We start from the raw sequence: 12,617 nt of genomic DNA on the forward strand, positions 1-12,617 counted from the left end.
GGACTAAGACAAAGTATATGACAAAGTGTCTAGAGAGGAGTTATGGTATTGTATAAGGAAGTCGGGAGTTGCAGAGAAGTATGTAAGAGTTGTACAGGATATGTACGAGGGAAGTGTGACGGTGTTGAGGTCTGAGGTAGGATTGACAGATGCATTCAAGGTAGAGGTGAGATTACATCAGGGATTGGCTCTGAGCCCTTTCTCATTTGCAACGGTGATGGACAGGTTGACAGACGAGATTAGACAGGAGTCCCCGTGGACTATGATGTTTGCTGATGACATTGTGATCTGTAGCGATAGTAGGGAGCAGGTTGAGGAGACCCTGGAGAGGTGGAGATATGCTCTAGAGAGGAGAGGAATGAAGGTCAGTAGGAACAAGACAGAATACATGTGTGTAAATGAGAGGGAGGTCAGTGGAATGGTGAGGATGCAGAGAGTAGAGCTGGTAAGGTGAATGAGTTTAAATACCTGAGATCAACAATACAGAGTAATGGGGATTGTGGAAGAGAGTTAAAGAAGAGAGTGCAGGCAGGGGGAGTGGGTGGAGAAGATTCAGGAGTGGTTTGTAACAGATGGGTACCAGAAGGAGTGAAAGGGAAGGTCTACAAGATGGTAGTGAGACCAGCTATGTTATATGGGTTGGAGACGGTGGAACTGACAAAAAAAGGAGATTTAAAGATGTTAAGATTTGCATTGGATACATGAGTACATTGGAGGGCCAGCTCAGGCTGGATGGTATGGAGACAAAACTAGAGAGATGAGATTGCTTTGGTTTGGACATGTGCAGAGGAGAGATGCTGGGTATATTGGGAGAAGGATGCTAAGGATAGAGTTGCCAGGCAAGAGGAAAAGTGGAAGGCCTAAGACAAGGTTTATGGATTTGATGAGAGCGGACATGGAGGTGGTGAGTGTGACAGAGCAAGATGCAGAGGATAGGAAGATAGGGAAAAAGATGATCTGCTGCAGCGACCCCTAACGGGAGCACCCAAAAGAAGAAGTGAATTTGAAAATGGCATCCACCTATACAAGAAAACTCCATCCATCCATCCATCCATTTTCCAACCCGCTGAATCCGAACAGGGTCACGGGGGTCTGCTGGAGCCAATCCCAGCCAACACAGGGCACAAGGCAGGAAACAATCCCGGGCAGGGTGCCAACCCACCGCAGTACAAGAAAACTGAAACTCATTAATATAAAAAAGACGTACAGACTTTTTTTAAATCCTTGTATGAAATATAAGATTAAGGATGCAAACATGTCCCAAATGCAAACAAACTACTTTTACCATGAACAATGTTCATGATTCCCTAACCTCACCTTAATAAAGCAACTCATAAAACAGGAAATATTAACATTACATATCATGCGGTACAGGTACAATAAGATATTTTAGCATACTCATTAATAACAGTCGAAATAATAATAATAATATACTGCTAGCAATAGTAACATCCTTTCTGGCTCTTGACCTACTTCATCCGCCATAAGACAATCATAAAATCATGTTTTTTATTATTGCTGGGCATTTAGTAATTTCATTGCGCACACTAAACATGCTGAACCATTTTCAATCTTTTGGACATTTGAATATCTTTCAGGAAATTTGTAAAATTAACTTATTCTATTTCTCTGCTCTCTAGATAGGAAGGGGAGAAGGTATACAATCTACTTTGAATAACAGGTAGTTCTATAGGTAAACCTGATTTTTAATTTATTTATGAATTTAATTTATGAAATGCTTGAAATCAATTAGAACATATAATTTGGTTTGCTATATCTCCCTGTGCATTACCCTTCCTTGCGAGTGTTTCAAATGGAACGTGTCGCTAAAAACAAAAATGAAGATTGTCACTAAGACAGTAACAGAAATGCTTCAAAGCTATAATATACATATCAAAAAGCTAAGTATTATGGGAATGCAATCCTTGTTTATGATGTGCACTATTTTTTTATAAATATCTATTTCACAGTATTTTATGAAAAAAATGGTATGTTTCACATGTTGTGAGAAATGACTGGACAGCTAACATGTGGATTATGTGATAAGAGATTTTTTTTTTTTCACATGGATGTTTTTCATGACCTTTGCATAATTGTTTATGAGAGCTGTGGACAAATTGGAGATTTAAACCTAAAACTCCATGAAATGCAGTAAAGTGATATTAACAACATAAACTGCCTATTTCAAACAATAATACCTAATGTAGTGCATCACAACCCATTTAGCTGATGCTGTGATTATGTGTTATTAAAACCAGCATATTGCAATAATGATTTAAATATTTGGGTGTTAATTATCTTGCTTTGTTACTGCTGAAAATTATATACAGTGTATGTTAAAATGTTCTCAAGACTTCCACTTCAGTTACACAGTTTGGTAGTTTTACGTACACTTCCCCTTAATTGCCACTGCTGCCTTGAAGTATGCGATTCACTATTCAATCAAAACAACTCTGCTGGATCAACCTGATCCATGTCTCAGTAATTATTGATTACCTGAATTAGATTTCCAAGCAACCTTTTTTGCTTGAAACTAAAAAAAGTTTGATTTACTGAGCCCATCTGAGCAGGACATATCACTTAGTCCTTGGTTGCTCTCCTCCACAAAGCTGCAGGGATGCTGTGTGTGATGTAGTGTGATGAACAGAACTGCACACAATACTACAGAAGAGCTCTCAGAATTATATTATACAGTGTAAGTATAAGTCCCCTTAATTTGTATTTAATAATTTTCAGAATGTAATGTAACATTTTATTGGGTTTTTTAATTGCTTTAGCACATTGGCAAGATGTTCAGAATGTTGGGTCAATGTAAGACAGTGTTTCACATCATGTATTTATAATTTATGTTCTTTTTGACTACATCTAGCACTTTTCTACATTAAAGATGTATTTTCCCATTGTTTGCCAAGTTCAACAGTGGCCCACTAAATCAACAAGCTAATTAAAAAGGGCAAGCTCAGTTATAGGATGAACTCTAGACCCCCTTTAAGTATCAGTGATGGAGAGAATTAAAACAAAACTGAGTGCCATTATGAACAATGATGCAAATCCTCTCCACAACACACTGAGTACTGTCAGCCAAAGAATTATTTGGCAGAGGTGTGTCAAGAAACGGTATCAGGGCTCCTTTATACTAACGTGATAGCTAAGTCAGAACTTATTCTTTTTAATGTTCTTGCTTTATAGTCATTCTGGTGCGTGTTCAGGCCAAAGTGTGTGTGTATATTTATTTAATTTTTTACTTAATTATCTACCTATTTATTTGTTTATTTATTTAAAGAGCTTGTGTAAAGCTCGTCGTTGATCTATGAGATTAAAACTGAGTGCCCTGGAATGAATTTGTAAAAATAAAATAAGCCTATGCAGGAAATCAATTATGATTAAAGTCTTGTGAGATTGCAATCCTATCTGCTGAGCAAGCTGGTAGCCCAACTATATATTCCATCCATCCATTTTCCAACCCGCTGAATCCGAACACAGGGTCACGGGGATCTGCTGGAGCCAATCCCAGCCAACACAGGGCACAAGGCAGGAACCAATCCCGGGCAGGGTGCCAACCCACCGCAGCCAACTATGTATTTCTAAACGAAAACCAACTTGAATTTTGTTTGGATTTGTTACGTTTGACTTGACTGTATGGAATGTTATCTGTTTCTAATTTACGTCAATAAATAAATAAATAAACAGAAAATCAACTTCCTGATACTAAAACCTCAAATGTGACTCGAGATTTTGACTGATTTTGTTCAGAAACGACATAATACTGTATGTATAGATTTTTCATATTGTTCATGAGTAGGGAATGATATCACAATAGGCCCCATCACACAAAACTGAATTATGTGGTTTAGAAAATGGAAGAATGGAAGGATGGTTTTCATAAAGGCAAGAGGGATAAGATGAGATCTATATAATAAACCTTGCATGTGTACTTTACTTGAAGTCAGCTTAGCACTTGCTTTAGATAAATGATTAGATTCTTATTCAACTTCATCAGTAATGGAAGTGTGAGGCCATGTTGACAACGAAGTAAAGGTAATGCAGCCATTGTAGGATTGGTAATCCTCGTAACAGAAAGCATAGGGCTATAGGTCTGAGTAACAATGGCTGATGAACTCTGACTAGAAGCTATTAAAAAACGTAATTTTTCACAAATATTTGACTATGATCATTCATTAAATAATATTACCATCAAGTTATAATGCTGTCATTAATGGTAGTGCATGTTCATACTCAAAAAACAAAATGAAACATGTAAATTTGTCAAAGTAAAAAAGTGTGCATCATTTCTTTGCCCTGGGGTAGAAATATCTGTAAAAAGAAGAAAAAAAGAAGAAAAAACACAAGAAATTAACCCAGTAAGACTAGATGAAAATTGTTTTTCTTCTTTGAAACAGTGCCTTTGGAATGGTGTTGTACGGTGTGCCTGACCAAGTTCAGAATAGATTCCTATAGGAAAAAGAAACTTTGATTCTTAATTACAAGAGAAACATCTACGCATTTCTGTTTAAGCCCTCTGTTTTCACAGAACCACTTTTTCTGTTCCATCTTGTCTCCAGCAACGAATACAACATCTGAAACTGATGTAGACAGAATGCACCATGCAACTTAAATAAACTTAAAATTTAAAATAACGGCAATAACTTAACATTTAAAATTAAAGCATTCTGACCATATTTCTACTCTTTCAGAAAATTTAAATTATATATTATTTTAATCTATGCTCTGTTAATAGGATCACGAATAACATGTCACATAACATAGCTATGCATTATAAGATTAGAAAGTAGGATATGGCACATATACTATATGCATCCTCTGAAATTCCTGTATTCTGGGCCAATTTTCTGATTCATGGTTGTAGAAGCCTAAGGCTCACCTATCATTGCCAAGCTCAAGGTCTCAACCCTGGATCTGATTTCAGAACATCAAACACTCATTAATAACAGAATAAATTAGATTTTCCAGTAACCTAATCAGTATACTTTTGGCAGGTCGGAGAAAACTGGATCACCTCCTGGGGCCTCATGTAGAATTCACACTAAAACATGGCGTACGGACAAAACCAGAAATGTGAGTTTTCACAAAAAATTCCAGAGGCATAAATCTGTGAGTATGCCAACTTCCACGTTCTTCCGTCACATAAATTCCAGTCAGTGTGAAATGTAACACATGTGCACGCGCCTGCCTCCCCTCCCAGAATTACACCTCTTTGAATATGCAAATCAATATAAATAGAAACTTAATTTCAGCGTTCTGTGAAAAGACAATGGCAAAAATATGAGGGAAAAAGGAACAACAAAAGGAAGTTGATTGAGTGACACAGAGTGGCGCAGAAACTCAAAAGTTCAAGTTCAGAAAGTTGCACAGTGCCCCAAATAAAAAAGAAATGGTCAGATTACAAAGTCGCCATGAAAAGGCGAGTTGTAGCCCACCTTCTGAGTGTTATACGGAAGCGTATTAAGGTAAAGAGAGAAAGGAAAAAAAAATAGGGACACAGTGGGGAAAAAAAGTTTGAAATGTCAGCTTTAATCTTAAAATTTCCACTTTGATCACATAGTTTATTTTGTCATTAAAGTAGAATGTCATAAACTGCATCTTAAAATCAATGTTTAATTTACTAGGGTTTCTCAGATCCCATTGTAACTAAAGTAGCATGTTAAATGCTTTGTATTCTGTGTGTTCTTCTATGTGCTCTGTGTGCGTGAATCACTACTTGCTTCTTAAATGGGCTCTCTTTTACTCTGACATCACATTGAATATATTACATTCATGACCTTACAGCTCTCTGAACAATGTAAATGCTAAGATGTATACTTGATATCATTTTCATGTTATTAAACGAGGGCACAGTGGTGCAGTGGTAGCGACGAGCTGGTGCCCCGTCCAGATATCGTTTCTGCCTCTTGCAAGATGCTTGCTGTGCCGTGCGTGACCCTCGATAAAATAATTTACTGCAGCAGTACTGTCTCTTTCAAACGTACTAATCCCCAGTTCCTATCCTTGCATTTCTTTCTCTAAGTAACCAATTGCCACACAATAAATTCTTGAATAAATGTAAAACCATTTTTAAGCTTAGAACACCTTAGAACACATCTTTGCAGTACATGTTTAATTATTCCATCCATCTATCCATCCAGGGTCGTGCCAGTCCCAGCAAGCATACAGCGTGAAGCAGGAACAATCCCTGCTTTTTACCACTTTAGTACATTTGTACCAATGTAATCCACATTTACGATCATTATTGTGCTTAGTTATGTTCAAATTGCAAAGATTTCTACCGTTTCTGAAAACTAAATGTTATGAATGACAAGTAATACATCCATCCATCCATTTACCAACCCGCTGAATCCGAACACAGGGTCACGGGGGTCTGCTGGAGCCAATCCCAGCCAACACAGGGCACAAGGCAGGAAACAATCCTGGGCAGGGTGCCAACCCACCGCAGACAAGTAATACATTTAATGTTTATTATTTTTGTGGGCTATCTAATATCTATTTAAGTATTGTACAGTGAAATGTTCTGACACAAACTGTATCACTTATATTTTACTTTAACCTAAGGCATAATCTTCAATTACGCATTTTAGTGAAACTTGGGAGTAAGGCTTAAATATATATTATATTTATTTCACAGACTTATGGTAGCAATGCGACTGTTTAAATGTATAGTTTCAATAAAGTGAAGTTATACAGACAGACCATAAATACAATAGAAAGTTGCAGTTAAATTAGGCTGGGACTGTGTAGCCTATGAAAACATTCAAAATTGTTTATCATTTTATTATGGCACCCATGATTACATGATCAAGAATATAAAAGATAATTAATTCAAATTTTATGATTTAAATTCCTGCGGTGGGTTGGCACCCTGCCCAGGATTGGTTCCTGCCTTGTGCCCTGTGTTGGCTGGGATTGGCTCCAGCGGACCCCCGTGACCCTGTGTTCGGATTCAGCGGGTTGGAAAATGGATGGATGGATGGATGGATGATTTAAATTCAAAATCACATAGCTATATAAAGTGTATTTCCTGTTCATTTATATCTGATAAAACATTATATTAACAACAGCCTTAAACATGGATGTTGAATTACTTACTGTATATCAAATCTATTTATGTCATTTTTACAAAGCCCACTTGCTTATAAGCCCAGCATCCAATACTCCAATTACAACTACTGTGCAGTTAGCATTCAGCATAAAGCAAACTATTAACCGCATTCTTCTGCTTCTCATTAATAAATGGAAGAAAGGAAATGCTTCACTTACAGAGAATGTATGGAGACAAGATTTGAAAATACGCAGGTGAAATCCCATTGTATTTTTACACATGATTGCAGAAAGCCTTTAGGCATATTATGAATCCCTAGAAACTTGGGATTGTTTAGTTTTACAGACAGCAGATATATGAAAACATTATTTACATAAATTTGTGGGCTGTCTTAGTTTTAAACTCACCATTTTTACCAACAATGGCAGTCCTACTGTCTCTTAATAATATATGTAAACTAGGAATTTGAATTGTGTCTTCTAGACTGTTTCCTTGTGCATCGGTACAAGTGAACTGTGACTATTTATTGTCACAGACATACATTGATATAAAATAACAGTCAATGCTACTTTAGATTTAATCATTTCAATTTTTTTCAATATGGTCCCATTCATTTAAATTGCTTCTTGGCATGATGTGTTTCGGGAAGCAGACACACTGATCAAATGTGTAATTTACAAGTGTGATGATCATCTACTACACTTTTTTACTACCATTCTAAATTTTTTTATATCTTAGTGGTTAGGATGAGTATAATTTAAAAATATCCCATCTGTGTATTGTAAATGTCAGGCAGGATAATCTGACATCATGTTTGGGAAAAGTATGGGACCAGGAGGACAAGGTAAACGAACATTGGGGGAAGGTCCTAATTTTTAATATTTTTATCTCTCATTCAACTAGACAGCAGCATCACAGGACCTCAGTAACCATGTGGAACCCTGCAGGGCATGATGGGAGTTGTAGTGCCATGAGTCAGTCCCGCTGGGTCCCATGGGTACCACCAGGGGGTGCTGTGGGGGTTTACAATGCATATTTCTCAGGACTTCTTGACCCTGAAGTGCATCCATCAAGCTATGCATCATTCACCGGAAGTACTCCAGGTACGACACAAAAGAAAGTCATCCAGCCTCCTCTAACTTAGTCAGAGTCAGGAGGAAGGAAGAGAGGTGAATGGAGAGAGAAGAGAAGAAAAGGAATGTAGAATCATTTATTCAGAACTGTATTTGTGCAAACTGACAAGAGACCTTTGTGAGGTATTGGCAAAATAACATCCTTTGTGTTGTACTTGTGATTGTCTTTGTGATGTTTGTACCAGGGTTTGGGGCCTAAGTGGAACCCCCTATCTATATTGAATATTTGATCGATGTTAACTTTAGATGCAATTGCAGAAAAGGCTTTCATCAAAAGTACAGGAGACAGCAAGGAAGCGGTTTTTTCTTTGGAACAAAGTGTAGTGAATTTCTTGAATCATTACATTCGTCTTTTAAACTAGAGGACATTGTTTTGAAACAATATAGAACGGCTCAAGCATATTGCAACATCAGTACTTAAACTAAATTTTAAAAGTGTTGTTTCCTTAAGGCTATGTCACATTACACAACTTTTGCAGCAATTTTCAGTCATTGTCTTCATTTATATAATCTTAGCAAGTCAGAAGCAGTCAGTAGTGAGTGAATCTAGATAGATAGATAGATAGATAGATAGATAGATAGATAGATAGATAGATAGATAGATAGATAGATAGATAGATAGATAGATAGATAGATAGATAGATAGATAGATAGATAGATAGATAGAACTCTATTTGTATGACCTGCCCTGTCGAATTAGTCCTCGACCTTCTCCTGCACAATCAAACAGGTTTGACTTTCTCTTTAGCTGTAAGGGTTGGTCTGTGTGCATGACAGCTGAGAACCAATGCTCATCAAGAAATACACTGCACACAATACAGCAATGAGGAATAAGGAATGTGGTTATTTTGGATTGCAGAAACAGAAGGGAATCTGGCTGATGTCTTATGTTGTATATACCATGACAAACTGGAAAAAAAGAAAACAGGGATGAGATTGTGGTTGAACTCTCCATATTTGTTAACCCTTCATTAGGTGTCTGTTCTGTAAGGCATTATGTTATTGGCTGCCAGAAAAAGAAGTAAGCACAAATATGCTGCAGGGTCAGCACCAGTAAATGTGACATGGTGAGGAGCAATTTTCTGTCATTTAAATTGAAATCGTCTGGAGACGTGATCAGTAACTGCAGTTGGGAAGTATTACATACCAAAATACAAGAAATCACATAATGCCACATTAGCTTTAATATGAATCACCAGATATTTTTGATTACACCTTGCCTCTGATTGATGGTTAAGACTTGAAAATTTGTGGTTATCTACCAAAATAATAAAATGATGAGTATATTACAGAACACATTATATTTCTCTACAAGATTTTTGGGAAAGGTCCACCTGACAACGTAAGAAACATTTCTGTAGAGATTTAGAATAGCACCAAAGCTCAAAGTGGGAAAATGCAATGCAGTGAATCCAAATGCAAGTCCTAGAATCTATTATTTAAAGAACTGAAATCTTTAATTTGAGGAATCAGACAACTGGTAGAATCATAGAAAAAATATGAGGATGGATGCATGGATAGATAGATTAATAAAAAAGCTGTATATGGCACAAACAAAACAGAATGGTAGTTTGATAGAAAACGGTGCTGTTTATACCTGGTATTTTTTACAATTAATGTGCAACATTTAAATCAAATATTGACCCCTTTTGACAAAAGGACTTGGTTTTCTGTACTAAGAGGTACTACAACAACAAAACTACAAAGAATTTAAAGTGAAATGTTTACAAAGTACATTTTACACTTTACTCAGAAATGTAATAAAATGTATTAATGACTGCACAGTAAACAAGACTGAACATTCTCTGTTTATTATACTAAAAAACCCTGAATAGAGTTATCTAAATGTTTTGGAAACACACAAAAGTGCATACCTTCATGTCCTTCATGAGTGTACAATTAATCAGCAGCCACAAAGACAGACTCCACAGTGATTGGAAATGTAAAAAAGGCAAACTATACAGCACCTGTACCTTCTATCAGCAACTCCTGGCCGTGGCTGCCAAGCAGTGTGCGGGAAAGGAAGGGAGCAAAGTCTACAAAGATTTCTCTTAAAAGAGGTGCTACTTTTTCCAAAGCACGTTCAAGTTTTGTGGTAATGCTGTACAATAGAAAAAGAAAAGAAAAGAACAGAAACAAAAGGTAAACAGAAAGTAAGATATACAGTATATCAAAACAGCTCAGATATATAATACATTATACATGCAATATAAATTTTTCCAGAGGAGACCTATAAATCCTAAATACTACTACTACTATTATTACTACTACTATTACTACTACTATTAATAATAATAATAACAACAACACTAATAATAATAACAGTAGCAGAGACTGACAATTATGAATATTACATAAAACCTGAATATTTTTATTTTTAATCTTTAAAAAAGGAAATTAAAATTCCCAGCAGCAATGAGTTAGGAGGAGCATGACAAGACAAGGTTGGAATATGTTTCAAACTACAGTTACTGTATATAAATTTATATGTGTGCAAATTTTTCCTTTTCTATAAGATAAAGCACCCATAGAAATCAAACTTTAGAACTGAATTAGTCTTTCAGATAAAAAAAGGGTTTTTTCTGATTTAAATAAACAAGCATTAGCGTCAAAGTGGTGATTTAGAAGCTTCCTTGCCTAAGACATTGGCCTTCACCTCCAGGACCTGGTATGAATCCAACCAGAGGACTAATTGAATTGAGTTCTTGTGATTTCAGTCCAGCTCTGAGTGGACACTGGTCCACATCACTGAAATACAAATTGGTACACAATAACCACACAAATAAATCAAGTACTTTCAAAACTGTAATTTGGTGGATAATGGCCGTGCCAGATTATTTTTCATGCATTCTCTACTGAGCTAACTCAAAAAGGTTATGTCAAAAAGCAAAATGATTACTAATATGCAATTTTTAATTTTAATGCCAATCCTTTCCTTTCAGAATTTACTGACAGGAACAAAACAAAAATGAGGTCATTTTGTACTTAGGATAATAAGATAAATACTGAAAAAAAAAACCACAATATTCTCTTGCCTCATGTTTTCAACAGTGTCTTCTGGCATGGGCGCAACAGTCTGCACAGCGGGAAGATTTTTGCTGGTAGCACCATTCACAAAACTTGATGATGATGAGGAGGAAGAAGATGCTGAATCTGTTGCACCTGCAGTCCAAGTTAATCACAACTATGTTGTAAGTACTGCCCATAAAGTACACATTTTTGAGAACACAGCTAGTGAGACTTGCCATATTATTTATATTTATATATTTATACACATCAAAGGCATACCAGCATTTGTTAAGCCAGTTCAAAAACAGGCAAGTTACAGTATATTTTTGTTTGATATAACTTTATTGTACACTCTGTGATTTATACATTGGCTATTATTTGACAAACACATCTAATCTTATGAGTAGATATTTTAATTCAATTCATTCTTACTTAACCTCTACTTATAAGTTATGTGTTATACAAAATTACCGCAATACTACAAGAACAATAACAGAAAAATCCCAGAGAATTGCTGATGGACTTATTCCAGGACTGTTATGCATACCCTAAGAGGAAGGCCAAATTAGTTAAATCATATGAATTTAAACAAATGAAGATAAAGCAGTGAAATGAAAGAAAGTCTTTAATTTTATAATGAAGTGAGTAAGTAAGGGTGCGTGCATCTTCCACCGTGAACTATTTTCTTTAACAAGAATACAGGGGTAGAGATGGATGATAGTTTAGGGCTAATGTTGTACATATGGTAAAAGGTATTTTTTCACACATAAAGCTGTGAAGAGTGGAATAGATTGTGTAGCACATCCAGATCTGAAGTTGCATAATAATTATGTTTTGACTCATTTGGCTATTGCTGCATAGTTTGCTGTACATCCTGTTGCATGGCATCACAATCAAACTACAAATATATATAGACCCGCTTGCCACTAACATTAATATATTCCTGAAAGTCTGCTTGTAGCAGAGACTGGACATGTCAACAGTAACTACATGAGGCGAGAGGGACTCAGGACAGTCCTAAAACTTGCTAAGTCTTTCGTGGTGAGTGTTTGTAATTTACACTTAGAGAAAAGCCAAGCAAAATTACCCCTTTTATTGGCTAACTAAAAAGATTACAATATGCAAGCTTTCGAGGCAACTCAGGCCCCTTCTTCAGGCAAGATGTAATCTTTTAAACTTAAAATTAATAGTTGTAGCTGCATCAACCATTCTGACAATTTTTGTTACATTTGTGGTAAATATTCTCTGCTTGATCAGTGCAAGAAACTGACAAAGAGAGTGACAATAGCTTACAAGTATCATTGTGGATGTCAAATAAGAGGTCACAATAAAATGTTGGACACCTCATGGCTGCTGGATAGTGCATTATTTTGGGCTGAGGCAGTGGTTGAATGGCAAAAGGCATGCATTCTTACTGGACC

At 36.2% G+C, this 12,617-nt stretch overlaps 1 protein-coding gene across 26 annotated transcripts in view; it reads right to left on the reverse strand.

Annotated features, from left to right (window-relative positions):
- The window catches only part of nbeaa (neurobeachin a), a 925,612-nt gene that overhangs the window by 436,473 nt on the left and 476,522 nt on the right, over positions 1-12,617 (reverse strand). For 11 of the 26 annotated variants that reach the window (XM_051927338.1, XM_051927337.1, XM_051927335.1 and 8 more), the window contains 3 exons: positions 11,223-11,349; positions 10,825-10,935; positions 10,155-10,288 (listed from right to left, as the gene is read on the reverse strand). In XM_051927338.1, the coding sequence (XP_051783298.1) occupies positions 10,155-10,288; positions 10,825-10,935; positions 11,223-11,349 (372 nt within the window). The remainder of the gene's footprint in view (positions 1-10,154; positions 10,289-10,824; positions 10,936-11,222; positions 11,350-12,617) is intronic. The other 15 variants (XM_051927348.1, XM_051927358.1, XM_051927349.1 and 12 more) reach the window with 3 other exon arrangements.

This window comes from Erpetoichthys calabaricus, chromosome 4 (assembly GCF_900747795.2).
Source record: "Erpetoichthys calabaricus chromosome 4, fErpCal1.3, whole genome shotgun sequence".
Taxonomy (NCBI): Eukaryota; Metazoa; Chordata; class Cladistia; order Polypteriformes; family Polypteridae; genus Erpetoichthys; species Erpetoichthys calabaricus.